The 26,813-nt window shown below is 41.1% G+C and overlaps 1 protein-coding gene across 4 annotated transcripts in view; it reads right to left on the reverse strand.

The window, feature by feature from the left end:
* KALRN (kalirin RhoGEF kinase) overlaps positions 1-26,813 on the reverse strand; it is a gene marked incomplete at its 5' end in the record, with an annotated part of 529,922 nt that overhangs the window by 221,411 nt on the left and 281,698 nt on the right. For all 4 annotated transcript variants that reach the window (XM_082483615.1, XM_082483616.1, XM_082483614.1 and 1 more), the window contains one exon: positions 22,770-22,892. In XM_082483615.1, coding sequence (XP_082339741.1) covers positions 22,770-22,892 — 123 coding nt within the window. The remainder of the gene's footprint in view (positions 1-22,769; positions 22,893-26,813) is intronic.

A 26,813-nucleotide genomic window follows, 5' to 3' on the forward strand; every position in this document is an offset into this window, starting at 1 on the left:
AGCTCCGTGGCATTTAACACTTAACAAAAATAAGGAGAGACAAAGATACCAGCTTAAAGGTGTTTCCAGTACCAGATGAGATCTTCAGAAATGCTTGGTGTTGGCCTAAGACTGCTCCCGCTGGGAAATTTAACCTCCCCATCAATAGAAGCAGAATTGCAGCACTTTCCTTTTCAAAATCCTACTGAGAATCCTCTTCAGTTTAAAAATGCATTAACTTGATGCATATGCACAAAATACCTTTGAACACTGTGGACAAACATGTACTTCTGAGCATTAAAGGAACACTGTCAAACACAAAGGCCATGAATGAAGTCATGTTGCTCTTAGTTAGATAATATCCTGCTACAGTCAATAGTTGTTTCTTGAGAAAGATGGAACACTGGCCTCCAAGTGTTTAATGGAGGAAAGTATTTCCAGTTACAAAAAGCAGAAAGAAAACAGCTCATTCACTGCTCATTTTCCCAGTTTCTGAAGGCTGACTATAAATATACAGTATTTGCATTTCTCCTTTTGGACTGTGAAGAACATATTCTAGACAGTTTTGTTACCAATAGTAAATTTTTATTCCCCGACTTTCAGGCCACTGCTATAATGGTTAGGTTGTTAACAGCAGCAAAATGTTATGTTTTAATAATCATTTTTTGGAAACCTCTTTAGCTGAGAATTTGTAAAAAATGTTCCATTTAATATGATCTGAATTAGGGTCCAGTTTCACTTAACAGCATCCTTTCTGAATGATCCTCTTCCAATAGTATTTGGAGCAAATGCCAAAGCTAGCACTATTTTTCAAAGTCTACTCCGTTCTAGGGTTTTTCACAAATTACCACTACAACAGCTCAAACACCAGTCCAGCTCCACGGGGAGAAGGCTGTCCCCTGCTTTTATTTATAATATTTAGTATACTTTTAAATGCATTCATTCTCTGCCTATGGTGCAGATTTGAGACAGAAACACCTTTGTTGAAATACGCTATGCATACAGCTTTGCTGCCTTTGTCTCTAACATGCTTATGTTTATCTCTGCTGAAAACCATTACAAGTTTACTGACTCCAACACATGCTGTACCTAATTACATCTAGATGAGGTGAGTTCACCAATACAATGATCAGATATAAATATACGGCGTGGTGAAAAGGGTGTAGGCTGAGCCCTAGACTTTGGGGAAAAAAAGAGTGCAGTTTGGCCTCACCAGAGGCTGTGGCCACACTGCCCGGACAGTAAAGGACGCAGTGGTCCTGCAGCAGTCCCTTTGTATTGCACAAGGTCTCCAAAGGCAAAGGGGATTTTCTGCGAGGAAGCTGGCTGGATGTGGAAGGAGGCGCATGCAGTGTTTTGCCTGGGCCGTGCCAGGCGCTGTCAGCATACAGTGATGCTTCCCTGAGGCATGCATACCTAATTTTGGACACGTTTGCATAAATGTGTCACGCACGAGAAGCCTGAACACAGTGCATTTTAAGTATGGTGAAATTTTTGTTCACCTCTTTTTCTGTCTTTGTCCACCGAGTCCCCAGCTAAGTGTGCGGGTTTTCAAAACAGGTGCAGTTTATGATAGGAAAAACACTAATGGCTTTATCCCTGCCACTCTAGAAGGAAAACCCGGTGCCGAGAAATTTCTAGCTCACCGTTGCAGATTTAAGAGGTTTAGATACATTTCAGATAAGCAACCGCATTTGGGAGTTAACCACACTCGCCTTGAACTCCAGAGTGTGACGTATTCATGAAAGGATTGTCAGATGAGATATCAACTACTGTCAGATGAGATATAAACACAGCACAGGCCAAATAAGCTAGAGGTTAGTTATTTGGTAAGGGCCTGCTCTACTTTTGTTCTGTTCATTTGCTTCAAGTGCACATAAATCATATCAGAACTTGTGACGCCTAGCCTTATCAAATATTTCCACGTACATCTATCTCTCTACAAGTGCTGAACTAAAGCTCTGTTGAACCCGAGAGCTTCATCCTGGTTGATACTTTAGTGCTGCACTGCTTGCCTGCTTTGTACAATATCATCTTGAGCTCGCTCTGTTATTTGCAAGCTTTTCAGAGTACAGACCCTTTTTTCATTTGTTTGAAGCACTTCATACTTTTTTGGTGTGAATTAACCCTGGAACAGGCAAGGTGGGACTCCAAGAGAGAGTGCAATCTCATGATGAAGAAAAGCATATAATGCCTCCTTGTCCTGCTACCCCCAGCCAGAAGAGCATATCTCAGTTTCCCAGCCCTTCTTAGATCTGGGAAGGATCTACTAGGAGCACAAGATCTAGGTACGTTCCAACCTGGCATCAAGATTCAAAACTCTGTAAGAAGGTAAGAGCTAATGCAACCACAGAAGGAAATTTTTGCTACTAGAAGGACAATTACGGCTGTCCCCTTTTCTGCAAACTGCAGGCCCATGGAAGGTTTTCTGTGGCATCCTGAGGAAGGTGACACCAAAAACGGGTAAGCCCTCCAGAGGGGAGATCCCATGAAGAATCTCTTTTGCATCTGTGGAAATTAGTTCCTGTCAAACAATAACAGCACAAGTTCCACAGAAAAATGATCTATGAGTTATAAAACGATACGCTCTCTGAAACTTTAAGGGGGTGTGGCATTTTTTTCTAACGTTGCATTAACCCCTGAGAGAACTGTCATGTGCAAACTCTTGAAATTCTCAGTGATCTGCTAACTGGCATTCCACACTTCCACACCATTTCAAGCACAAAAGCAACTTCCATCTCAAGTCTCTCAATAATCTTTCTATACTAATTTTTGCACAATCATTTCAATCATGAAATCTGCGATCACAAAGAAATGAAGCTGCACCCTTCACATTTCAGAGTGAAAATGGCTGTTATATATGCTTTTGGAATTCATTCATCTTGCAAATTACAAAAAAGAAACATAAGTATTGAAAAGAAGCAGACTAACGAAACCTATACAACAAACCCTACCACAATGCAGAATCAGAGGTGATTGTTTTTTTACCCCATGGAAATATTTACTAACAGGATTCCCATAGCTTTGGTTCATTAACTGTTAACAGGATGATATTCTATAGCAAGTGGAAAAAATGGTTTATGAAAAAGCCTGGTACTTTTATCACACTTTCCTTGGCATTTCAGACCAACGAGTATCAAAATATCAGGATCCATTTCAATCTCTGATCCAGGTAGCAGATCTCAGCCAAGATTCCACCATGCACCCAGGTTAATGCATGTGAAGCCATCGCTACATTGGAAATGCACTGTCCAAACACAGCTCTTTCAGCTACCTGCCTGAGAGACTTCCTTAAAGTTGAAACAAGTGTTATTCTGTCCATAATCTTTGTGTCACAGAAGTGTTTTGTCAACTGTTCTCTCCAAATCTTTTTAACCCAGAGTAGCAGTTGCATTAATTCTCAACATCAGAGAGCACCAGCTCCATGCAGTTTGTGCTTGGCCTCATCTGTTACAGAGAAAACAGCATTGCAATGCTCAGTGCAAACCAACCAAAGGGCCCCAATTCTGGTTTGAAAGTATTTAGCATTCTTTTCTAACTAAAAATAAATCAATAATTACAGGAAAAAATACTGAATAATGCATCAGTTATTTCTTGGACAAATGTAAAGTTAGAGGCAGCAGAACAGACATATTTTGCCTTTTTTATTTATGATATGTATTGCAAGCTCAAGAAATCTAATATCTTAGTCACTTAGAAACAAATTAGAATGGAATGGAACAGACTATTTCAGCTGGAAGGGGCTTACAACAATCATCTAGTCCAACTGCCTGACCAATTCAGGGCTGACCAAAAGTTAAGGCATGTTGTCAAGGACATTGTCCAAATGCCTCTTAAACACTGACAGGCTTGGGGCATTGACCACCTCTCTAGGAAGCCTGTGCCAGTGTCCGACCACCCTCTCGGTAAAGAAATGTTTCCTTATGTCCAGTCTAAACCTCCCTTGGCATAGCTTTGAACCATACCCATGCGTTCTACCACTGGATAGCAGGGAGAAGAGATCAGCACCTCCCTCTCCATGTCCCCTCCTCAGGAAGCTGTAGGGAGCAGTGAGGTTGCCCCTCAGACTCCTTTTCTCCAAACTAGACAAACCCAAAGTCCTCAGCCGCTCCTCATGGGGCATTCCTCCCAGCCCTGTCAACAGCTTTGTTGTCCTCCTCTGGATGCATTCAAGTATCTTAACTTCCTTTTTAAATAAAAAAAAAAAAATAAAAGGAAACACATCAATAATATATTTTTTGTTTCCCTGGCCCTTCCCCACATTTTAAGGCATCAGTCAATTTAGTGTAACGTTTTGGCTTCCTCCCAAGTGCATTTTTAAGAAAATGATTCCATGTAGTTTTCCCTCTACTCCTAGCAACTACACTTGTAACCAGTTTATTGCTGTATGTTTCTAGACAGACTACACTGAAAATATATGTGTCTAATGGTAGTCCAGGGCAGAGTTTGTGGCCCAAATCTGGGCATTTTTTTCCAGACAATCTCCCCTTGAACAGCATTTTTCAGCTGTTAATTATATTTGAGAGGTTTTCACGGTAACTGTTTCCAAGATCTCCAATGTCTTGTGAACCATGCTGATCAGCCAGAGAAAGATGTTCAGTTGTTCAGGAAGAACATGAGGTAGGTGAACGGGGCAGGTAACACTGTCACGTTAAACACAAGCGACATACCCTAGAGACTGCACTTCCTAAGTAGATGTTTAGATAGGCTGAAGGGGAAGGAGATAGCATCGGTTTGACTTATTCTGTGTTATCAAGTTCTGGGCTGTGAAAGGCAGTTCCAGGCAAAGGTTCCTCTTACTGATTCGGAGAGCTTTGTCGTCTAGGTTTTACTATGTAAAAGGCACGGAAGAGATGGCATCTCTAGAGGCCAGTAAGTACTGACTAGAGAGAGAACGTAGATGACTAGCTTAGATCTGATCTTCCTGACTAAAGACTAGTGATGTGAATCCCATCTTATGCCTGCAGGCTGAAGCTTAGGAGACTTATTAGGCTTCCTCTGATGTGATATCTCCTTTATGTTCTTTAGAGTCGTGACTCGACTCTTCAACACCACAGATGAAATCGCAGTATCATTACTCCTGCTGCGAAGATGGGATGTAGAGACAAAGTTCAAAGCCTCATCCATCTCTCACTGAAAACAGTAAAAAAGATCTTACTGACTTCAGTGAGAACTGGGTCGGCCTCCTAGCCATTTACTCAAGATCGCAGGAGCAGACAAAAAATGGCAAAGGGCTAAAAATAGAACTCCAGAGGCCTTGTACCCCTGTTCTGCACATAGACAGCGGGTAGCACTCTTCCCCGCAGAAACTACAGCGCGATTCACATTCACAAAATGATAATTATGGAGCTGATTCTGCATTTCTTCTCAATCCTCATAAACTATTGTTATCCTTAATTATTAAGCTCAGTTACTGCTATCAGATTCTTTGCTCAAGCCACTTTGTTAAAATTAGCTCCAGTTTTTTGTTTAGGTTAAGTGATCTCACAGTCAGGCTTTTGTGGAGAATTCTATCTTTAGTAATTTGATATTCTAAAGCTAAAATGAGTGACCACAATGAAGCATTTCTTTGATAAATAAATCTGGGGTTTAAGGAAGCATCCATCTTTGTCAAAATTCCTCCTCCCTTTAGAAGGGCAAAGGCTAAGTGCCTATGATGATCTAATGTAAGATGTGATTTTATTCAGTTTGAATTTCACGTAATCAAATCAAGACCTGTATTCTTACTTGTGCTCTATTGGTCTAATTCAAAACAGACTTACCAGGAATTACAGTTACAGAAGTTAAAGGCAGAACATCTCTCTGAGGTCATGCAGCCACTTGCTCTATCAGTACAGGATTGTTCCCTACTGTACACTAGAACAGAAACTTCTTCAGACCTTTTTAAAAAATATCCAGGTTAATCAAGTTTCCATTACCTTCTTTTGCAGACTGTTCTCCCCTTAGATACGGCAACTCCTCTTAAGTTTTTCTTGTCATAATTCTGTCCCACTTCTCCTTGCATTGTCCTTGAAGTTTGAGCTCTTCAAATACTACAGCCTGTTATAGTCATCTTTTGATGGACACGCAAGAACATGCCTACCTCTAAATGAGTGAATCACATCTGTTTAAGTAGTTTATGTGTCTCGGGTAAGTTTGAGAGTGCAAGCACGTGTCAGTGTGTGTCCAAGTATCAACCACTTGACAATTTCAACAAAATTAATACTATTCTCAGAACTGCATCCATTTGCGAATGCAGTCTAGGAACCAGAGTGCCCGGAACATCACCTGTGCTTCAGCAGACCAGCACTGCATAGAAAACCTCTCTCCCAGCTCTTGGAAAAGTTATCTTTGCATCTGGTACATGGGGTTGAAAGGTCCTTACGCCTCTCATCTCCCATTGTGGGGCTATGGCTCGTTTGCAATGTTTTAAATGATTTTTCTTCAGACATTTTCTGATTGAGCATCTGTATTTACTGATCCATTGTTACTTCTTTCCTCACCGACATTTGAAGTTTTGCTCAGTTCACGAACATCCACAGATTTGGGGAATGTGAAGTTTGCTCCCCTTTTGGATGGCTAAGAGGCCAGGTATAAAGCCTTGCTAGTACTAATTACTACTTTACACCTCCAGTAATTCCATGATTTCAGTGGATTATCTAAGCATAAGGGATTTTTCAGCATGAATGAGAAATGAACAGTTCCCAGGAACAACGAGGTGGGTATCACACAGCATCCTCACTAACCTTTGCCAAGAACCAGATATTTTTCCATGTATCGTTATCTTTTATTTATGATTTTCCCTCGGGGTTCACATATAAACTGAGATGAATTTATTATTTGAATTTAAAAGAATGACACTTACACATTACATCAAATGCTGAATACCCAGATAAATTGTTTAAAAATTACCTTAGACCTTCAAACTAATAAATAAGCAAGATTAGAATTAACAGCTGGAAATACATTAGCTAAAAGAATTCTTCTTGAGTGCTTACTTTATACCATAGACAACATTTCTATTTTTAATCTATTTCATCACATCAACTGTTCATCTCAATTGGGAGTGCAGTCATACATCAAGTAGAGAATACTGTTATTACCACAATCACGCTAATTAATTCCAGTGTGATCACAACTATTATTGAATGAAAAGCCAGTGAAACAAAGTAATGTTTTAAATGCCATCTTATATCACATATCATATCCAATATTAATAAGTATTCAAAGACACATAGATGGAACATGCGTGCACATACCACATACACACAAAGAACAAGCTAACTTCTTAGCTCGATGTGGTCAGCTTAACCATCACTGAGTTTTTCTGTCACTACTGAAGAGTACCATCTATGCAAGACCTTTACTTTGAATGCCTCCAAAGCTATTTTCTTCTTCTTAATTACAATGCTCAAAAGCATACCTGGCAAAGATCTAGACTTTTCAAACTTCAGCTTATATTTTTTTTTAAATGTTGCAATATTAATTTTTATTTTGGTTGCAGGGGGGAAGACAAGGGATTTCATTCTTTTTGTAGGCAGAAAGACTATACCCACCAAAGGCTTCACCTGGAGCCTGGCAAACTTCCTCTTTGCTCCCTATTTGAATTAGTATATATGTGCAATCTCCTCTATTAAATAAAACACGAAGCACTTGCTTTGTGTGAGATAAGTAAATAGTCCTCCTCTTTCCGGGAAAGCAATCTGCACACTTCATGTTATAAGGAAGGCATATCATTGCAGGATTACACTGGAGTCTGATACACATCCTTGAAGAAGGTATGTTTTAAACTACCAGAAATACGTGCACCTTTACACTTTGTAAGATGCAATTTAAGATGTTTTGATCCACAAAACCCCACACAAGAGCTGGAAGAACACCCCTTTGGCACAAGAATAAAGTTTTAATCCCACAAAGCCATCTTCGGCACCTTTCCTGAGGCAAGAGATGTTGCCAGCTGAGACAGCAGTGCTGCCCCAGGAAGGCTCATCCACTGTGTCTAACACCCAAACAACTCTGTAAAACTAAAGAACCGTCAGAGGAAACAGTTTTCAGAGACTGCATTGAAAAAAACTTGACAATTTTAACTGAGGTGGTCTCACAGCCCTTCAAAGCCAGCAATTATACCTCACTTCGGCACCTGTTGTGGTTTGGCCTCAGCCAGCGACAAAGAACCACACAGCCGCTCGCTCGACTCCCACAGCAGTGGGGAAAATAGGCAAAAAAGGGCAAAACTCGTGGGTTGAAATGGTGTCATTTAAGAGAACAGACAAAGGGAAGAAGAAAGAAAAAAACAATAACACCGATAAAGGAATACAAGAACGCGATTACAGTACCACCGCGCAGCGCACCGGCCGGACCCGCAGCGCCGCAGCCCGCCCCCGAGTGGCGACTGCCCCCCCCTCCCCGGCTAGCGCCTCTTATAGCCGGCATGGGTCAGGTGGGATGGAATATCTGCCTCCCCTGCCGGCTCCTTGGGGAAATTAACCCCATCCCTGCCGGAACCAGGACAGCACCTTAAGGCACCCTAACGAGAAAGAGTATCTACGTAATGTGGAGTCTTATTTTGTGCTTATAGGGGAAGGACTAGGAAATATGATGATAGGCTTACGCAGGTAAAGGTCAATTAATACTCCTTGCAACATTTTTTTTTTTTTCTGTCACCCTACTGCTCTTCTGGGAGAGGCATCCCTGAACAGCACAGTAAAATGAGATGATGAATACTCCTGTTGCTGTTAAATATTTTCAATATTTTATGGACTCTACAAGGATGTACAAGAATTAGGGAAGATATCTGAAATTAATGATTATTGGCCGAGTTTTATCGTAGCATTTGACCCTTGGTAACATCCACAAAAAGAGCTTGATCCCTTCTCTTTGAGAACATCCTTGCACAGTAACAGCCACATGGAAGTGAGCAACAGCAAGGACAGCAGAACAACGAAGACAACATAACTGACTGAGATGCCATTATATGGTAGTTCTGGTATCAGACATGAAACTGAACTGGTTTTAAGGCCAAACAATAATATCCTCTGATATTGGTTAGTGTTATGCAGCACAGTGACTGTATCAGTAAAACAGTATTATCACTGCACAACGACTTGATAATTGGGTGATTAGCAGAGCGTATTAATCAAAGCGGCTCAAGTGACCATAAGGTAACTGAGCCTTTGAATCTCAGAAAGGTGAGGAAAGCATAATCTTTTTTTGCAGAGATGACAAGGGAGCACAAGAGGGCAAACTGTCAGGAGTGAAATGCAGCATTTTGAAAGCTTCTCAACTGATAAACATCATCAGCAAGCCCAGCTAGTTCACAGCAAAGCCCCACAACTTCTCTATGAGAGGGGGAAGAGGGAAGGCGAGTGGAGAAACAAAGAAACGTGTGGCAGCTCAGAGGTGAGCAGCAATCCAGGAGGGCACAGTGTTGTTTTCTGTCCCAAAGGGTCAGCTCCCATCTTTTCCAAGCCCTGCAGACATGAGTACAATCATGACAGCTTTATCAAGTCCTGATTTGAAATAACTTCAGGCATTCTGGGTTTAATATCACGCTCACAGTTTGGAGATTTCAAAGACACGGCAACGACAGTATTAAAAGCCTTTGGACTGTCAGCAGCAGTGGGAAAAGTCAGTACCAAATACAATTGGCAGCACTGCTGTCTTGAAAACAGAGGCAGAAATAAACCTACGAGGATGTGAATTCTGTAAACCGCTTGGCTTTTTTTCCAGTGTCTAAGTTTATATGAAACCTGCTTTAAATAAGACAGCAAAGCATTTCCTCTCCCTTTTCCCCCCACAGCCACTACCCTGACTCAACTGTGCCTTTATTTCCATTAACACAGAGATAGATTATAACATCTTTCCTGAAGCACATTTTGAGCTACATGGGACTGTTTATAGAATAAGATAATGCTTAACAGAAGAAAATTCAGCAACACTTTGTCCCAAATTCTCCAAAGCTTTCATCTTAAGAATTTCTATATAGCCAAATATAGACACTAGGCAGTCTGGAGCACAACATGGTACTGCATATACATCACATAACAATCATACTTTCTTTCTGTCTGGTAATGTGCGACAAAAATATTACTATATGCAACACAGGATGCTGCAAAAAGGTAAGTCTACCATGAATGCATCATAGGACCTCCAGATTTGCAGTGAACTCTATTTTGCAATAAGTTAAAGGTCACCTGTGACAAGCAAACTGATGTTTGACAGAAAACAATATGGAGGAAGATACGTCACAGCCTTTTAGCAAGGTCAGTGTACTGCTGCTACCCAAGGAAGGATACAGAGATTTAGTGATTTTTTCGCTGCTGCTCCTTTGAAACACAGATTACCTCCCTGACACATTGCATTGCATCAGCTCCCATGCACCGACCCAGGTGGGAGTGGTGCAGGAAATGGGCATCATGTCTTGTGGCACAGCTGAGCTGGTGCCATGAACTAGCACTGTCTGTATTCCCTCTAGACTCAGAGGGAAGCAGGGAGTCCCTTGGTGTTCTTCTGGATCCCTTCTATTTGCCTGGGCAAGTTCAACTTGTAGCAAAGTTTCACTGAAGAACTGGTCTTTCCACCCAGAGTAAACCTCACACTTCAGTACAGTGCCTGCTGGAGACAAAATGTGATGAGAATAAAACACCAACACCTCTGTTTTGTTGGCAATTTGGATATTTCCAAATATATGGCAGAAGGAGTTTTCTCAAGATACCCTGCGAACAGGAATGGTAACACACCACCTGCCCACCACTCAGACAACCTCCATCCCATCCCCCTACTCTCTGCACCTCAGATACTTTGATGGCGAATGCCCCTCTCTTATCTACAAAAATAAAGCAACCTCCCCAGCTTCAATTAAAGTTGAAGTAACTTTTTACTTCATCTCCTTGTTCCAGCTCACTGTCCTTAGGAGCAGGTCAGCAAGATGGCCCCTTTAGATTCAGAATCTCTTCACTGTCAACATTAATTCAGCTCTCCGTCATGGTTTACACATTGGAATTTGTTTCAAATGAGTAGAAACCATTCTCTGTATCTTATTAAGATTTATAAACCAATTTTTCACCACTGTTATTTCCCTGACATGTGAACTGTCCGAATAGCTTACCCATCAAATTAGTTCTTCAGAGGTGCCACCAAAGCAAAATGGACTAAAGGCTTAGTCATCCCTAAAACTTAAAAAGATTAAAATCTTCTGTAACAGCTAGTGAGATGCACTGCATATTTATAATGAGGAAAAATTAAAGGGGTTTTCACTACTCTGGAAGTAATAGACCATTTTATTTATTTATTTTACACCAGGCTTACTTATATACTGTAGAAAAGTTCCAGACAGGAACTAACATTTTTCAACGTTGGTCAGAAAGCATTCATATGGGCCGCATTTAAAAACCGTGTTCTACTGTGTGAAATTCAATTCAGGTTATCCATAATCACAACAAAGATTTAGAAAGATAACATTTTTTTTTTTTTCTTTCTGGCTCTTATTAGGTGGCCACACACGATCTGAGACAAATATATCTTAATAACGACTTACAATGAGAGATCTGGTACAGAACAGTATTCCCACCAGAAATCTTCATGCTATAAAATGCATTGATTTTTGGCATGTGGTAGATCTCCAAGAATATTGCAGGCATATGAGATACTGCCTCTATAGTCAACATCTGCCAAATATTTTACTCTTAAAAATCGTGAGAGGTTTCTAGTGTATTCTTTATTAAATGTTGCCAAATCCTTCCCTCTCCCCATCCAATCCTACTTCCTCCAAAAATCTCAAATTAGTCCCCCAAAGGATAAGACTGGACATAATATGAGACAAAAACAAAGATCAGAGAAATTCTCTTTGAGTTGCCTTTTGATCTCGCTCTGCCTGCTATCCCAGAGTCCCAGTTTTGTGCCAAACCCCAAGCAGTAGGTAGGATCTGGGCACCTGCCCCCACCCCTGGAGGCATGCCCAGCAGGTCCAAGCAGCAATTCACACTCCCCTCACCATTCTCATCTCAAAATAATCTCCTTATTTTGTGTCCCTATCCTAGCGTACAAATCGGATTCCGCTCTGTGCTCTGAAGTATCTTTTTTTCCTGTCTCACATATACATGCGACTACAGGAAGACTAAATTTACAATGGTTCAATGACCTAGTGACCCAATTACCAGTCCCAAGGGGGAGCACACACTCTGGTGAGTTTTTCAGCGTGGTCGCTCACAGCAGCCCCGGCTTCGCTGTGAGGCTGCTTCTCTCCCATTTAGTTTTCAATGCATGATAGACGAGCGGAGCGGGACCGGAGCCCATCACATGGCATGCACTGAAGAACTGTGCTTTGGCACAGATAAAACTATGAACCCTTTGGGAAAGGGCCTGGCACTGAGAAGGACAGCTTGCCACCCTGTGAAACGAGTCACCAATGGTTACTTTTTTACAAAGGAGGAATGGTGCGAATGCATTCCTAGATGGGCCGTATTTGTTTGAGCCATTTTTTGTTGGGGGGAGAAACCACCTACCCCCGATTGTAGAAAGGATTCAACTAGGTCCATTTTGAGCCTAAAACAAACCCCAGAAGACAACAGACAGTAACACTGAATTTGTACTAGACGTCTCTCCCCCCTTAATATCGTCTATTTCAAAATAAAACCGTGCAGCACTGCACGTTTCAAGTCCTTCCCGCACTCAACTTTGATGTGTGGGCATTGACAAATCCAAGTTCTGGTTGTCAATATACATCCTGGCCACGTATAAAACAGCGAGGAACCAGTCGCCAAAAAATAGTGCTCTCAGCTATCTCTTCTCTCCGTGCAGAAACACCCTTCATTTCACCAAACACTCGATGCATTCGCTTCGGCTCTCAGGTTGACACATTTAACGTGATGGCTGCACTTTCCATTCCCTGATATTAATGAGTCACAAACGCCCTTTTACGCTGTGCACTTCTGCAGTGAGCCCTGATATTACTCCGGGGGAGGCAAAAGCAGGCTCTGTTCTCCCTTTGCTGCATAGATGTGGATCTCTCTAATGTCACGAGGAGTTACTTACACTGTGCAGAAAAAACAAACCTAATGCATTGAACAAAACACTAATAATAATGAGGGTTGCATGTTAATAGGACACGGTGTCATTGTTTTGAAGCACATACTGGTTTCTACTGTATTAGCCGCATACTAATATAGGCAACCGTGCTAGACAAACACGTGTGCACATACTCAGTGACAGTCGAGAAACACCTCCTGTCTCAGTCCCTGAGTTTTTGCAAATTCTGCAATTTCTTTCTCCCCAAACAAGCTGCATTTTAAGCGCAGTGACATAAGAAGGCTGATTCTGCTTGCTTTTCTCACCTTAGAATTCCTCTCCCTAGCTCAGCAAAGGCAGTACAGGGAGAGGAACCCGCGCTTTTACATGTAGCAGCGCTCTGAACCAGACACTAAACAAAGATGCTGAAATGCCTCAAACCATACGCCATTTCCATAGTGACACAAACCAGTGCTTTCTTGGGGCTTGGTTATGCAAAACCAGACCTCACAGACCACAGTTATGGAGAACAATATTAATGGCTGGATTACACGCACTGAATCAACAAGTGAATTATTCATGCACACATTAAGATTTTTGTCCTTGTTCACACACATGTAATTCTAAAAGACCTCTATAAATTCACTGATGTTGCCCTATTTCTATACAAGGGAAACTGAGATCTGAACTCTGTCCCAGGGAAATAAATTTTAAATATTTGTTTATAGGCAATAAAATGTTGGTTGAATACTTTCTATTAGTACATAATCAGTATAAAACATTTTCAATAGTCTCACAATGCAAGTGTAGTTTTTAGGCAATCAGATGCCTGATGTAAGAATGAAAGGACATCCTTCATCTGGACAATTAGAGACCTGTGATAGGAAGAGAGGGACAACCACATTGCCAAGCAGCTTCTCTGCCATGCCCTGTAGCCATTGAACTGGATTTGCTACTCTTTCGAACAAGTTAATTATAAGCAATTTCTCTAAAATTGGAAGCGTGACTTTTTTCTAAATGTTGTGCAGTAGAGTGATCAATCAGACTCAGTTGGTCTATTCCCAGAACATTCGCACAGTGATAATGAATCATGGAATCATAGAATCATAGAATGGTTTAGGTTGGAAGGGACCTTGAAGATCATCAAGTTCCAACCCCCCTGCCATAGACAGGGCCACCTCCCACCAGACCAGGTTGCCCAAGACCACATCCAGCCTGGCCTTGAACACCTCCAGGGATGGGGCCTCAACAACCTCTCTGGGCAACCTGTGCCAGTGCCTTACCACCCTCAGAGTGAAAAACTTCTTCCTAATGTTCAATCTGAACCTGCCCTCTTCCAGTTTAAAGCCATTCTTCCTTGTCCTATCGCTACATGCCCTAGTACCAAAACCTGTCTGTGGAAATTACTTTGCTCTGTTATTGAATACAGATCTCTTTGATATTGGCTTAATCTTCATGAAATTTCCTTCACCAAATGTCTGCAAAGCAGCATATTTGTGATTTGCAGCAATGTCATAATACAGTCGCTGTGGCTAATGTTGTGCTGTTCTCCTAAAGACACCACTGGCTGCCCCGGAGGAAGCAGCACAGCCACGGGCAGCTCCTTTACTGCCCTATGACAAAAGCAGAAAGTAAAAACACTGGTCAGATTCATAGTGTCGCCTTTCTCCCTGTGATCCCCCCCACTATAAATAGCTACAAGAAATTGAACTGAAGAATACTAGTCCACCATCATTACAAATGAGATTTGGACATCGTTGCAATTAATCTTCCTGAATCAATAGGTACATTTTGATAACCCACTGACCTGCCAATAAGAAGAGCACAAAGAAAAATGATCAGAGGGCATCAAAAACCTTTAGATCACAATGGTTTCCACTAACATACTCAGGTCAGTCAAAACAGCAGTGGTTCATCAAAGTGTGTATATCCTACAGAAATTGTCAATGGTAAATATCTTTTCAGCTGTATGTTTATTCAGTTGAGACATCAGTACCATACTGAATATATTTTTAGTATGCATGTTATATAGCACATCAGTGTTATAATTTTCTAATGTTCTCTTTACAAAATTTATGGCCTTGAAAAAACAAATTACAGGATTTTTCTTCTTTAGGAAGTTTTGGCTTTCTTTTCTGATTCAAAATGAAACAAATTCAAAAACTCAGAATTCCCCACACAATAGAAATTCCATTTTCCATAACCTCTGGAATGAAAAATACATATTTCTTAAACAGCTTCATTGTTCTCCCAGTCTGCCATAGGAACAGCATTTTGCATTTTTAGGCAAATTAAAGGAACATATTTTAAAGACGCAAAAATAAACCTACCCAAATAAACCAGCAATAGGAAGCTAGCTCCTGGCAATTGTCAAAAATATATTGTGTTGCCAGGCCTTGAGATTTTATAGGGAGTATATAGATTATGAATCATACTGCATGTGGTTTAATGAAAAGATCCAGCTGTCACATGATTTTGGAAGAGAAGAAATAGGAAAGACAATCACCTCTAGCTTAAGGAGAAATACACTGAAACGCAACCTCAGAGACATGGCGTAATAAGCACAGCTCTTCAAGTGAGTGCCCCAAAGATTTCTGTGCCACTATAGGGCCTCTCTACAAAAAGGTTCCCCATTATTGTGGAGTACCAACACCCACCAATTCAATTGCATCGCTATCCAAACTTTCAGAAGATTAGCCAAGGTACTCTTTCAGCAGCCCCCGCTAATGAAGTCTCTCCATGGGCATGTCTAGATCACGCAACGGAGCACAGTACTGATATCCACAGCATACTCCCACTTCCTCAGGGAAAACATGTCTTACATGACCTGCTTCTGACTTAGGTCTGGCAGTCAAGTCCCCGTAGCATCACTTTTAACACCGCTATGCTGCTCAGCCCTTCCGGTTCCCGGCTCAGGCTGTGCCGAACAGCTTCAGTATCGCTGCACTTCCAATGCAGTTATGGCCTGAGTCACCCAGAAACTGCTAGACTTCATGCAAAAAGCTCTATTATTGCTTCCATCATAAACTATCTGGCTCTTCAGCTATGCTGTTAGAAGCTTTTTAGATCCAGAAGTCCCAAGATAACCTTCACAGACAATCCATATAGAGGCAGTTTCATTTTTCTCGGCTGCCTGTGACTGCCAGATGCAGCCCGCTGCCAGCCAGGAGAAGAAACGGAGAGTTCTGGAGCCCAGAGCTGCCGCACCACGGTGCAAAGGCCTGTGCAATCTGCTGCCAGTAGGCATTTTTTCCTCTTTGTGTAGAAGTGAATGCATTTACATAAATGAAGTGAACAGGAAAGTGCAGATTATAGCTTCAGAACTTGCTAATGACCATGCAAAGGATGATGAAGACAAGAATAGGGGTGATTTTTTGTTGCCTGTCTCATGTTTTTGTTCTTTTTAAAAAGATTTGGCATTATTGAAACCACAGTTGTTATTGCTAACTTCGAGCATAGTTCTAACCAGGTTTAATTGTCTGCCTTCTCCCTGTTTTGGCCTAATAGTTCATCTTCCGTAGGATTTTAGTCACCCAACCCAAAGGGAAAAATCCAGTATGCTCAGTGAGCTATTCCTTTCAACAACCAGGTAGGTCACAAAATTTTAAAAGGTTGTAATAGTAATTAAAAAAAAATAAAAATCACCCTGGACAATGTTCCCTAAGTGCTCATTATCAACATGGGCTCCTAATTTCTGCCTAGCTGTTTTACATCAGTACTGAACTTCATGCCAAACTGCAGAACAATGACATCCAACAGAGCTGGAATTTGTATGGGAAAGCACTAGGTTTTTATCCTGAAGGCCAAACAAGTAGCTGTTTGCAATTCAGCTTTGGCCTGACTATTCCATTACCTCACTTCGTTTTAAAGCAGTTCAAGTAAAACTATGTGGGACTGAGAGATCACAGAATACCACTTCGACCTGCAGGATTTCTTACTGGATCCACTGGATATTTCACATGACAAACAATATAATCATATTTTTCAACATATTTACACTTAAAGTTCTTTTCATCTCCAAGAGTTTTTTGGAAACTCTGAACTGACAGGGTATTAGGAACAGTACAATGGGGGAAGGGAATACTCTAGACAGGAACACTGGCACACAAATTGCCTCTCAGATGAAGAATATCACCTGATCTTTGATCTCTAGCAGAGGATACAGGGCCTTGGCTTCCTAGGTCTCCTCTGAAAGCCTTCCCTTGCAGGAAATAAATTTACTTCCCTGAGAAGAATAAAAGGAAGAGCTGTATCTTAAAGGAACTTTATATGTAAACGTAAGGTAATTTTGATGGTTCAAAGTCAGTGTTCAGGTGCTTAATCGTCATCTTCTTCCAAAAGTTCTCTTGGAGGAAAGCAAGCATGGAAACAGGAAAACTGAATAGCTTCCCAAATGGCATATTGCAAAGCTCAGCATTTTTGCTCTCATTTTGTCTGGCTTTCCTTCTTTGTAATAATTCAAGAATAGTCCACTGCATTGCATGTGTACCTTGGCAAAACGGGCCCTGTAAAACTTTCAAAAGTCAGGAATACAGAATTCAGCCATGCACCTAAATCAAAACTGGTTTAGCCACAAGGCCTGAAGCAAGAGCTGCCGCACTGCATATAAGGACAAGCCCCAGGAACTTTGATGGCCACAGCCCAGCCGCCAGCCAAGCTTCTTGCTGTGTTTGGTGAGGGACAACACCACACATTTTTGAACCAAGGCTGTTCAGAACATCCGCTTTGTTGCATGCTGGAGGTGTGATATTTTACTATGTAAACATTGGATTTCAATGAAAAACAAACCAAGTACTGCATGCAACACGCACACAGGTACCGAATACAAAATTCAGTCGTAGCTGTGAGCATAACGTGGCTCAAGCGCCTTGAAAGCAGCTCCACAGCTCCGAGAGCAGCTTATCCCATAAACAGAGATGACAATTAGTGCATGGACCTCCCAGCTTTGCATTTAAAATTAAAAATAGGAAGGTTGTTTTTCTGCTTGACCTTGAAAAACGCAGGTGTTGGCAGGGGTGGGAGAACACCAAGGGGACAGCATGTGAGCCAGCTTCCACTTCGGCTTCATTTCACTTCGAGACAATGTTTGCTTAGTTTGCGTTAGAAACATCAGCTCTGTTTACCATTAGCGGCGCTAAAGGCTTTTACAACGCATTGCGAGTGCCATCTGCAGGTTGAAATACGTACTGGTGAGCGTTCGCATGCCGAAAATGCGGATAAATCTGCCCGATAGAACATCTTAACAGCACATCTGATGGAAACGCTCATAAATGCAGAAAGACTACAGAAATGCTCGTTTCAGATCACTCAAAGCACAAAACCACTTAGTCCTGCGGCAGCAGAATGCAAGAGATTAACAGAGCAGTTTCCCTAGTAATTCCCTAATTCTGCACCAGCACAAATGCAGTGATGCTCTTTGTGAGCAGAGCAGGAGGTCGAGAAGGCCAGCTTCACCTCCTCCGGTTGCCGGGAATCCCAGAAGGGAGGAGAATGAGCTCTGGCGCCTCTCTTTGGAGGAGGGTTTCCAACACGTGCAGCTCAACTCCATAGTGCTGAGGCATTGGGAGATTTGGGGAATGCAAGCCAGTTAACAGAATTTTCCAACTGGAAGGCATGCTGGTTTTCAGGATGAAAGCCCCGAATAAGGAAAAGTTAGAAAATCTAAAATGAAATTATCTTTGGATTTACAATCATAACTGGGCTGAACTACGGTTATCTGATTCACACTAAGTAATTCCAGACAAGCACAGAGGCTGTCATTGCAGGAACATTGCAACTACATCCGCAGAGTGGTATTTCTTTGGTGATCTTGACACCTACCTCATTGATAACTCCTGACTACTAAATTTCACTGTGTGGTAGGCACTGTGACTGAAGTTGGCATTTTCAGGGTGGCAGCCAGTGAACAGTGTCAGCACTGGCTGAGAAACCATCGCAGGTATACACAAGACAACAACCTCCCTCCCAGGAGGTTAGGCTTTTAATCCAAATTCAAACATTTGCCATCTGTGTGTTCCATGTAGAATAAATACAGTCAGAAAAATTGCCAGAGCATTGTCTAAACAGCAGTTATGAGAGAAAGGGACCCCAAATTATATATCTTATTGCCCACAATGCAGCGCTCTAAAATCACTGATATTTTCCAAGCACAGCTGTATGCAGGAATGTGACCTATTTGGGCCATGCCTGATTGGATCATTACATCCAGATTTATAAATCTGTGGAGTTTCTAATCAGCCATAGAGGGAGTACGTTCCACCTCTCAATCTAGTGCCTTGGCAAGTCAGTCAATCAGAGCATTTCTCAGCACAGCAATCCCAGATACGCTACTCTTCTTGACATGCAGTTAGGCAGCATTCAAAAACATGAATGTTTTGCCCAGTATTGAAAATATCAAGAAAATTCATGAAAATTGCTTCTAGTCTGACCTTTGCAAATGCCTTCCTGGAACAGTAGGAGATAAGAACAAATATATCAGAGCCAAAAGAAAGTAGATTTTGGAGAATAAATTTATCCTGTATGGCAGGCCAAGTGTTGTTTCTTTTTCAGAGAACTGCCAAGAGCAAATACTATTGCTAATACTGTCAATCTCACCAGGTATGTCACTATGGCACTTTCTGTTTTATTTTTTAAGAAAAACAAACACAACTCCTTTTATTCTTGTTAACACCAGTAATTAACATCTTGATGAGGGGAATGGGTAAACTCATCAATTTGTTCCAGGATCTTAGCATATGTGCTTTATTATACGGCTATACTGGGAATAAGTGATGCCAGTTCTCCACCCTAGCCATGGCTAAGATATTCGATATCTTGAGGAAAACAACAAATAATTAAACTTAAGTTAGAATTACTTAATTATCAACCAAGTCTAAAGAGTTAAGCATCAAGGAGGGAATTAGGAAGAAAAAAACCTGGTCAGAATCAGAGTGGGGAGTAGATTTATTCCCCAGCCACAAAATCGACCTCACTAGAAGCTTCTACAGGCAAACTCCAGGTGTGATAAATTTATGGCCTCCCCTCTTACCCTCGCTATTACTCTTTCCAAAGTGGAGTATTATATTCTCAAGTCCTTGACCTCTGATAAAGCCTGACATTCCTTTCACTTCCCCTGAGCACATGTCCCCATGTCCATTTGCCAACACCACATTCCAGTGTCACACTGCAGACAGGCCTCATAAATTAGCAATGCTATATTCTGGTGTGAATGCACCAGAGGAAACTATTCCTATCAAAGCCAGGGAGGAAGTAACCATGTTTGACTTGTGTCAGTTATTTCTAATGAAGAGGCGCCATAAACTTCATACTCAGAGTGCAGAACCAATTGTGACTGTTCACAATTGTTCAGACACAACGATGAGATGCTCATTGATGATATCACATAAGATGTAAAAGAATTAGATTCAGAGGAACCTAAGAGATTCTATACCCATGCAAGCTATACTTTTCTCTTTCCTCTCCATCCTCCTCCCAAACACCCACCTTCATTCGAACATATGCGGTCATCCCGTGAACTAGATACATACACCCTTTGCTCCAAATTTGGTCTCGTGAAGTGAATGGAGAAGCGTCTAAAGTTATTCACAGACAGACATGCTGAAATACTGAGGGAGGACTCACAGAGGGGTTAGAAAAATCTTAAAGGCAGTAATTCTATTTTGATTTACCCATGCAAGCTGCACAACTGTAAGGTTCCTAAACCCTGATGATGGGATGTATCTCTAAATTATATCATCCAGTGGAGCAAGCCTTAAGTGAGTTGTTGTTTCCATGTGCAGTAACACAGCTTGCTCTCATCTCTACTGTCAAGACTGTTATTTTTCTGTCTTTTCTCACCTGTTTTTAATTTGTTTCCTACACCTCTAGTGAGGCACTACTCAAAGAGGTAAAAAAGAGAAAAAAAAGCTAACTGTGATCCTGAAACGTGAGGTGTAACTGGAATTATGAAGCTAATGTATCACAGAGAAGGGAAATCTAGAAAATATTAATGCCATAAAGGACATTAAATCACCTAGTTTCAGCTCCTGTATATTACACGATCTTCATTTTCATTTGTTACCCAAGTACTGCATCCAATAACAGCTGACTCAAACACATCTTCTGAAAAGGCACCTAATGTTGATTTTATGATGAAACCTCCCATTAACTCGTCCTTTGGATGGGGCCTTGTAGGACCGTGGTTTGCAACTTCCACCCTAAGGTCCATTTTACTAAATTTGCAAAAGGTAATTCTAGAAAGTCAAACCTATTACCAGAAGGCTTAAATCCACAGGGGATCCCATGAAATTTTTAGAGACCCACCAATCCAGAACTGCTGCTTTCAGGCCGTGTGATTTGTCAATGGTATGCAAAGACATCCCATCACAGCTGAAAGGTAGCACTGAAGTTCATTAGCAAGCCAAGCGATAGAATATTTCATCAAGAGCTGAACATGTAATTAAAAGAAGGATGTTGGCAAACTGAATGGATCCAAATAAAGAGATAACAAAAGATATTTAAGGCATTGGTTAATAAGAACATCCTAGCAGAATTAAATATTTTTAACATGGTTAAGAGGCACATAGGAGAAGACATGCTAACATTCTATAGATATTTCAGGGTTGTTAATTCATCTCCTTTCCTGACATTTATCTCCTTAAGAGAGATAAATAAGACTAAAGGGATATAAACAAGGTGGGAAGGGGGGGTGGGATGGGGGTGGAGACTGAGAGAAATATAAATTGAATATGAGGGAGAGGAAAAAAAAAATCTAGCCAGTAGCTGCCATCAGGCAGTGAAATAGTTTCCTTGAGGGCACAGTGAAAGAGGTATGTCCCTGTTGCTGGAAACATCTTAAAAACTAAACTAGGTGAGCGCATGGGAAGGGTACTACAGAAAAACAAAACTAAAGTCTAATACGTTTTTTTCTTATGCCACAGTGAAATATTTGAGCAGTAACCTGCGTTGTGTGCATCAGGAACACAAAGCATTTGATACATTCTGCTTTACATAGATTAATCAGGATTTTGTCTGAAATACCCAAGAACCTTTGCAGAAGATCAATTTCTGATATAGGATGCTTCAAATCTAAAACAAAAAGGTGTAACACGACCTGACAAACAGAGCTGAGACTGGATGATTTCTAGCCATAAGATACTTAAAAAAAAAAAAAAAGTTATTCAGTTCCTGGAAGAATTTACCAACGGTCCTCTTCCCTTTAAATTTCATAAATAAAATGGGATGTATATTTAAATGTTTACTATGACCATGCTTTGAGGCAAAGTTATAAGCTTTTAGGTGGAAGCTTTTAGCTTCATACCAAAAATTCCTGGACATGCCTTGCTTACACTGTGCTATGAGGAAAATTACTACTACTACTACTACTACTACTACTACTACTACTACTACTGCAAACGCACTCTAGCATTTCCCCTGCTGCTTTGCTTGCTTGCTGCTGCTTTCCACCTTATCGCCAAGGTCCTCAGTTTCCTCTGTAGGAGTTACAATTGATTTTTCTATCACTGTCACTCAACCATCCTCCTTTATGTCTCAGCACTTTGTGTTACTGTCCTATAAACCGTTTGCAATTTCTCATAGGTTTTGAGAGCTCCCATCTATCCAATATGGTGAATTTCTGCTTATAAGTCCTGCTGCTACCATGCTCTGCAGCGCATGCTAACTTTCAAACCTAGGAGACAGGATCCTGGTCAGCTCCAAATGTTTCAAGAGAACAGCGTGACCCAAAACAGCAATAGTTTTTTCTCAATATACAAGAGGAGTAACAAAAATCAAGCCAGAAAGCAGAAATCTCTGATTCAGACTCTTACCTGTGCTACCTCTTCAAAATCATCATGTCTTTTCTGCAGCGCGCGTGCTCTGTGTAGGGACTTTCCCACTCCTGTGTGTTTACTCAGAAAGGCTTCCCCGTGATTTTCAATCCAGTCCAGTACCTGCCAGAAAAGAAGAACATCCAATTACCTCTCCTGTCTCAGCAGCACAGAGAAATTCTCAGGGTGAGGCTAAAACAGCTGCAGAGGCATTGCTTTGTGCTTGCTATGGCTAAACACACGCAGATCTGTCAAAGTCCATTCCAACTGGATTGAAGATAAATGTTTAGAGATGTTACTGGTAAATTAGGATTATTGGATTTTTACTATTCAAATTATTTTGAAGTGTAGCTTAGTTATTTCAGCCTGGCGGATAAATGAAATTTGAGGGACAGGAATCAGAAATCGGGAATCTTTTACAGCAATGCCCTCCTCTTTAGAGCTCCTCACATAAACTGAAAAACAGTAGTAGCTGATTTCACATAAACAGCAGATCTCAATGGGAAGCATCTTAAGTGAGTCCAAAAGCACGACGCAGGCACCAATTAAAATTTATTTTGATGTGAGGAGAAAGCATTATCAGAGTAACTAGAATGAAAAGGTTAAGAATTCTTCACTGCAGGCCATAAAATATTGACAGTGTGCACCCTCCAAGTCTTTCAGGTTTTCAGTTCCAAATGTAACTGATCCTTATGGAAAAGTACAGTGGCAAATCTGATATTCGGAGAGTTACGGAGGATTTTCACTGAAAAATAGATCAACTGTATGAGCACCAGCCATTTTGAGCTCCTTCTCACAATAACGTGGGCACTAAAATTTACATCAAATCTGTGCAGGCTCTGCTACAAACTGGAAAAAAAAAATTAACAATATGAGCTCAGGAAACTTCAGGATGTGATCCCCACCATTTCTACATCTCTTTCTCAATACACAGAGGCTAAGAGAATAAATACATAGCAGTAGATCTGTCCTGGTATTTGTGTAAGCAGCTAGGACTTCATTCAGCAAGGAGCCCTGCACTCGCAGCGAGTTGTTGATCCTCGTTGCTACTGATGCTAATGGACTAGCAAACAACAGTCTGTCACGCTGTGACAATTTCTGTCACACTGAAGGGAGAAGACACCGTAAGTGTCTCCAGGACAGTGATACTACCACAGAGTGCTGCATCTGCAAACAGCCTCAGAGCTGCAGCCTTTCTTTGCGCAGTGCTGGGGTGCAGGCGGCACGCACGGGCCCCAGTGATGCTGGGCAGGGGCTGCAGGACGCCTCGCCTCTCCTGGCAGCTTGGCGCGAGAAGGGCTCTGGTACCAGGGCACGGAACCGGGGCGGGAGAGAGCTGCTGTGCGAGGAGCCGCTTGTCTTGTGTGGGGCTGATAAATGAGCAGATATTATTGACTAAGCCTAGAAACCTAAGACTGGAAAAATGGAAGATGGGATTATTTTTTTCATTTCAGGCAAGTAAAGCTATTTCATTACTTGGTTGTACAGAATCTAAACCACCGGGGCTTTGAGTCTTTTCTGTGCTGTAGACCCAAAGCATATTTGTAAAAGAAGTTTCAAGTACAAACAAAGCTTTATACACATATACTTGTTTTCCCACCCTATTTGTTTGCTGGAAAAAGCATTTTTTTAATTAATATTTTGTGCTTACAAGATATTTTTCATCCACAGAGTACAAAGGATTTCACAAAATGGGATATCAAAGCATGCTGTGTCCTGCAGGGACAACACATCTGGCATAAGTGTCACTGTGGGGATGAGGAAGCAGGACCAGGTGTGTTGGCAGTTCAGTCATCACTTCCTGCTTCCCTTTTTCTGATCAGTTTGTCTCCAATTTGCTGTGGGTAGAGAATCCGAAATACATTCCTTCAAAGTGTTTGACAGCCATGTGCCAGCTAGTCTGCTAAGAGCTTTTCTGCAATATATTCTAGACCAGGAGCCTGTATATAACTTGTAATAAAATTAATTATTGGAGGGAAGCCTTCTAGCATTTGCGTCACTAACAGTCTAAATAATTCCGTTAACATCCTCTTTCCTTTTGTCATGAAAATGAAAAAAATAATCCCATCTTCCATTTTTCAACTTATCTATTAAAAATGGAACTAGATCAAAACTTAGTTTTGAAAAAATTCCATCTAATGAGGCCTCATTTTTGAAGTATTATTTTTAAAATGGCAAATGGCTTTAATTCAAACAATGTTTCATATGAAGTTAGTATGCAGTATGTGCTTTCTATTTATTAATATTTCATAGCTACTCACTGTAATTCTATGGCAAATTATTCTAGTAACTTTTTCATGCTTATAGCATTAAAGTAGTAATCACATAATAATAAAATTTTTATCCCAACCAGTGTTACATTGGGCTGCTTTAGTCACTGTTAGATGAATGTTGACAAAGATTGCAATTTATATTTTATAAATGGATGTTTTGTTACATGCTTCAATTCAAAACAAGAAATACAACATACGATGCCCACTTTAAACAAAGATGAAAACAAAGGCAATGAATATAGGACAGAGTACTGGTCAAAATACTTTACTCTCAACAAAAAAAAGCAACCAAACAAAGAAAGTGCTAGAACATTAATCCACAGGAATAAACCTCTGTTCCAGGACTCATCCAAGAGCTGGCAACTCCTGTAGTAAAGTCTCATGTTGCATTTGGGCAGTTATTCCATACTGCCTGACACAGAAGGGCACCATCTAGTGATTCACCAAATCCTTCCTGTAACATGAAAGCTTCCCTCTGAAGTCATCTATGCAGGTATTGATTAGGATTCCAAATCCTTTAGTTTATAAGATTAGATATAAATGGCATCCTGGGCTGCATAGGGAAGAGTGTGGCCAGTAGGTTGAAGGAGGTCATTCTCCCCCTCTACTCTGCACTGGTGAGACCACAACTGGAATACTGTGTCCAGTTTTGGGCTCCCCAGTTCAAGAGGGACAGGGAACTGCTGGAGCGAGTCCAGCGAAGGGCAACTAACATGATTAAGGGATTAGAGCATCTCCCTTATGAGGAAAGGCTGAGAGAGCTGGGACTCTTTAGCCTGGAGAAGAGAAGGCTGAGGGGAGACCTTATTATGGCGTACAAGTATCTAAAGGGTGGGTTGAAGGAGGATGGAGCCAGGCTCTTTTCAATGGTTCCCAGTGACAGGACGAGGGGCAATGGGCACAAGTTAGAACATAGGAAGTTCTGTTCAAATACACGGAAACACTTCTTTACGGTTCGGGTGACAGAGCACTGGCACAGGCTGCCCAGGGAGGTTGTGGAGTCCCCTTCCCTGGAGATTTTCAAGACCCGCCTGGATGCAGTCCTGAGTAATGTGCTCTGGGCAATCCTGCTTTAGCAGAGGAGTTGGACTAGATGATATCTAGAGGTCCCTTCCAACTCCGAAAACGCCGTGATTCCGTGAAAATACCCCTTGAAGTGAAAATTGTACATCCACATAATAAATCAAAACTATGTGAGCAGACAAGATAAAAAAAAAATATCTACAAACCATCCACTAATGACACTGGCTGTAACATCCTATTTGACCACCTCTTTCCTATGCCATTTCTCTTCTTAGAGTGGTATGACTCAGATTTCACAGGCCCTATCTGCTCTTTAAAAAGTTCTCCAATTTTTTCCATAAAGTCTACTTCTGCCACAATTCCCACAAGAAACAATTCACAACTTTTTAAAGAATAATTTGTTTAGGAGCATTTTCTGTGGCTCTGAAACCCATGATAACATGTTTGACCACTCCAGTCTTCAGTGCATTTGTTTTCACAACCATTCTGTGAAATATATAAATGCTGTATTTTCATTTTGAATACAAGGGGAAAAAATTATGTATATATAAACAGACTAAGTGAATTGCTGAGGTGTCCCAGGAAGCTGGCAGAAGACAGGATGTTAGTATGAGGCTTTGATAATCTGATAGTCCTAACTATCAAAGGAATCCCCAGCATTTCTATGAGCAGCTAATATGTTTTTCCTCATATAAAGCATTTGCTGTCTAGTAAGCTCACAATAATTTTCAAACATGGAGAAATATCA

The sequence above is a fragment of the Vanellus vanellus genome (genome assembly GCF_965231255.1).
Source record: "Vanellus vanellus genome assembly, chromosome: 5".
In the NCBI taxonomy this organism is placed as follows: Eukaryota; Metazoa; Chordata; class Aves; order Charadriiformes; family Charadriidae; genus Vanellus; species Vanellus vanellus.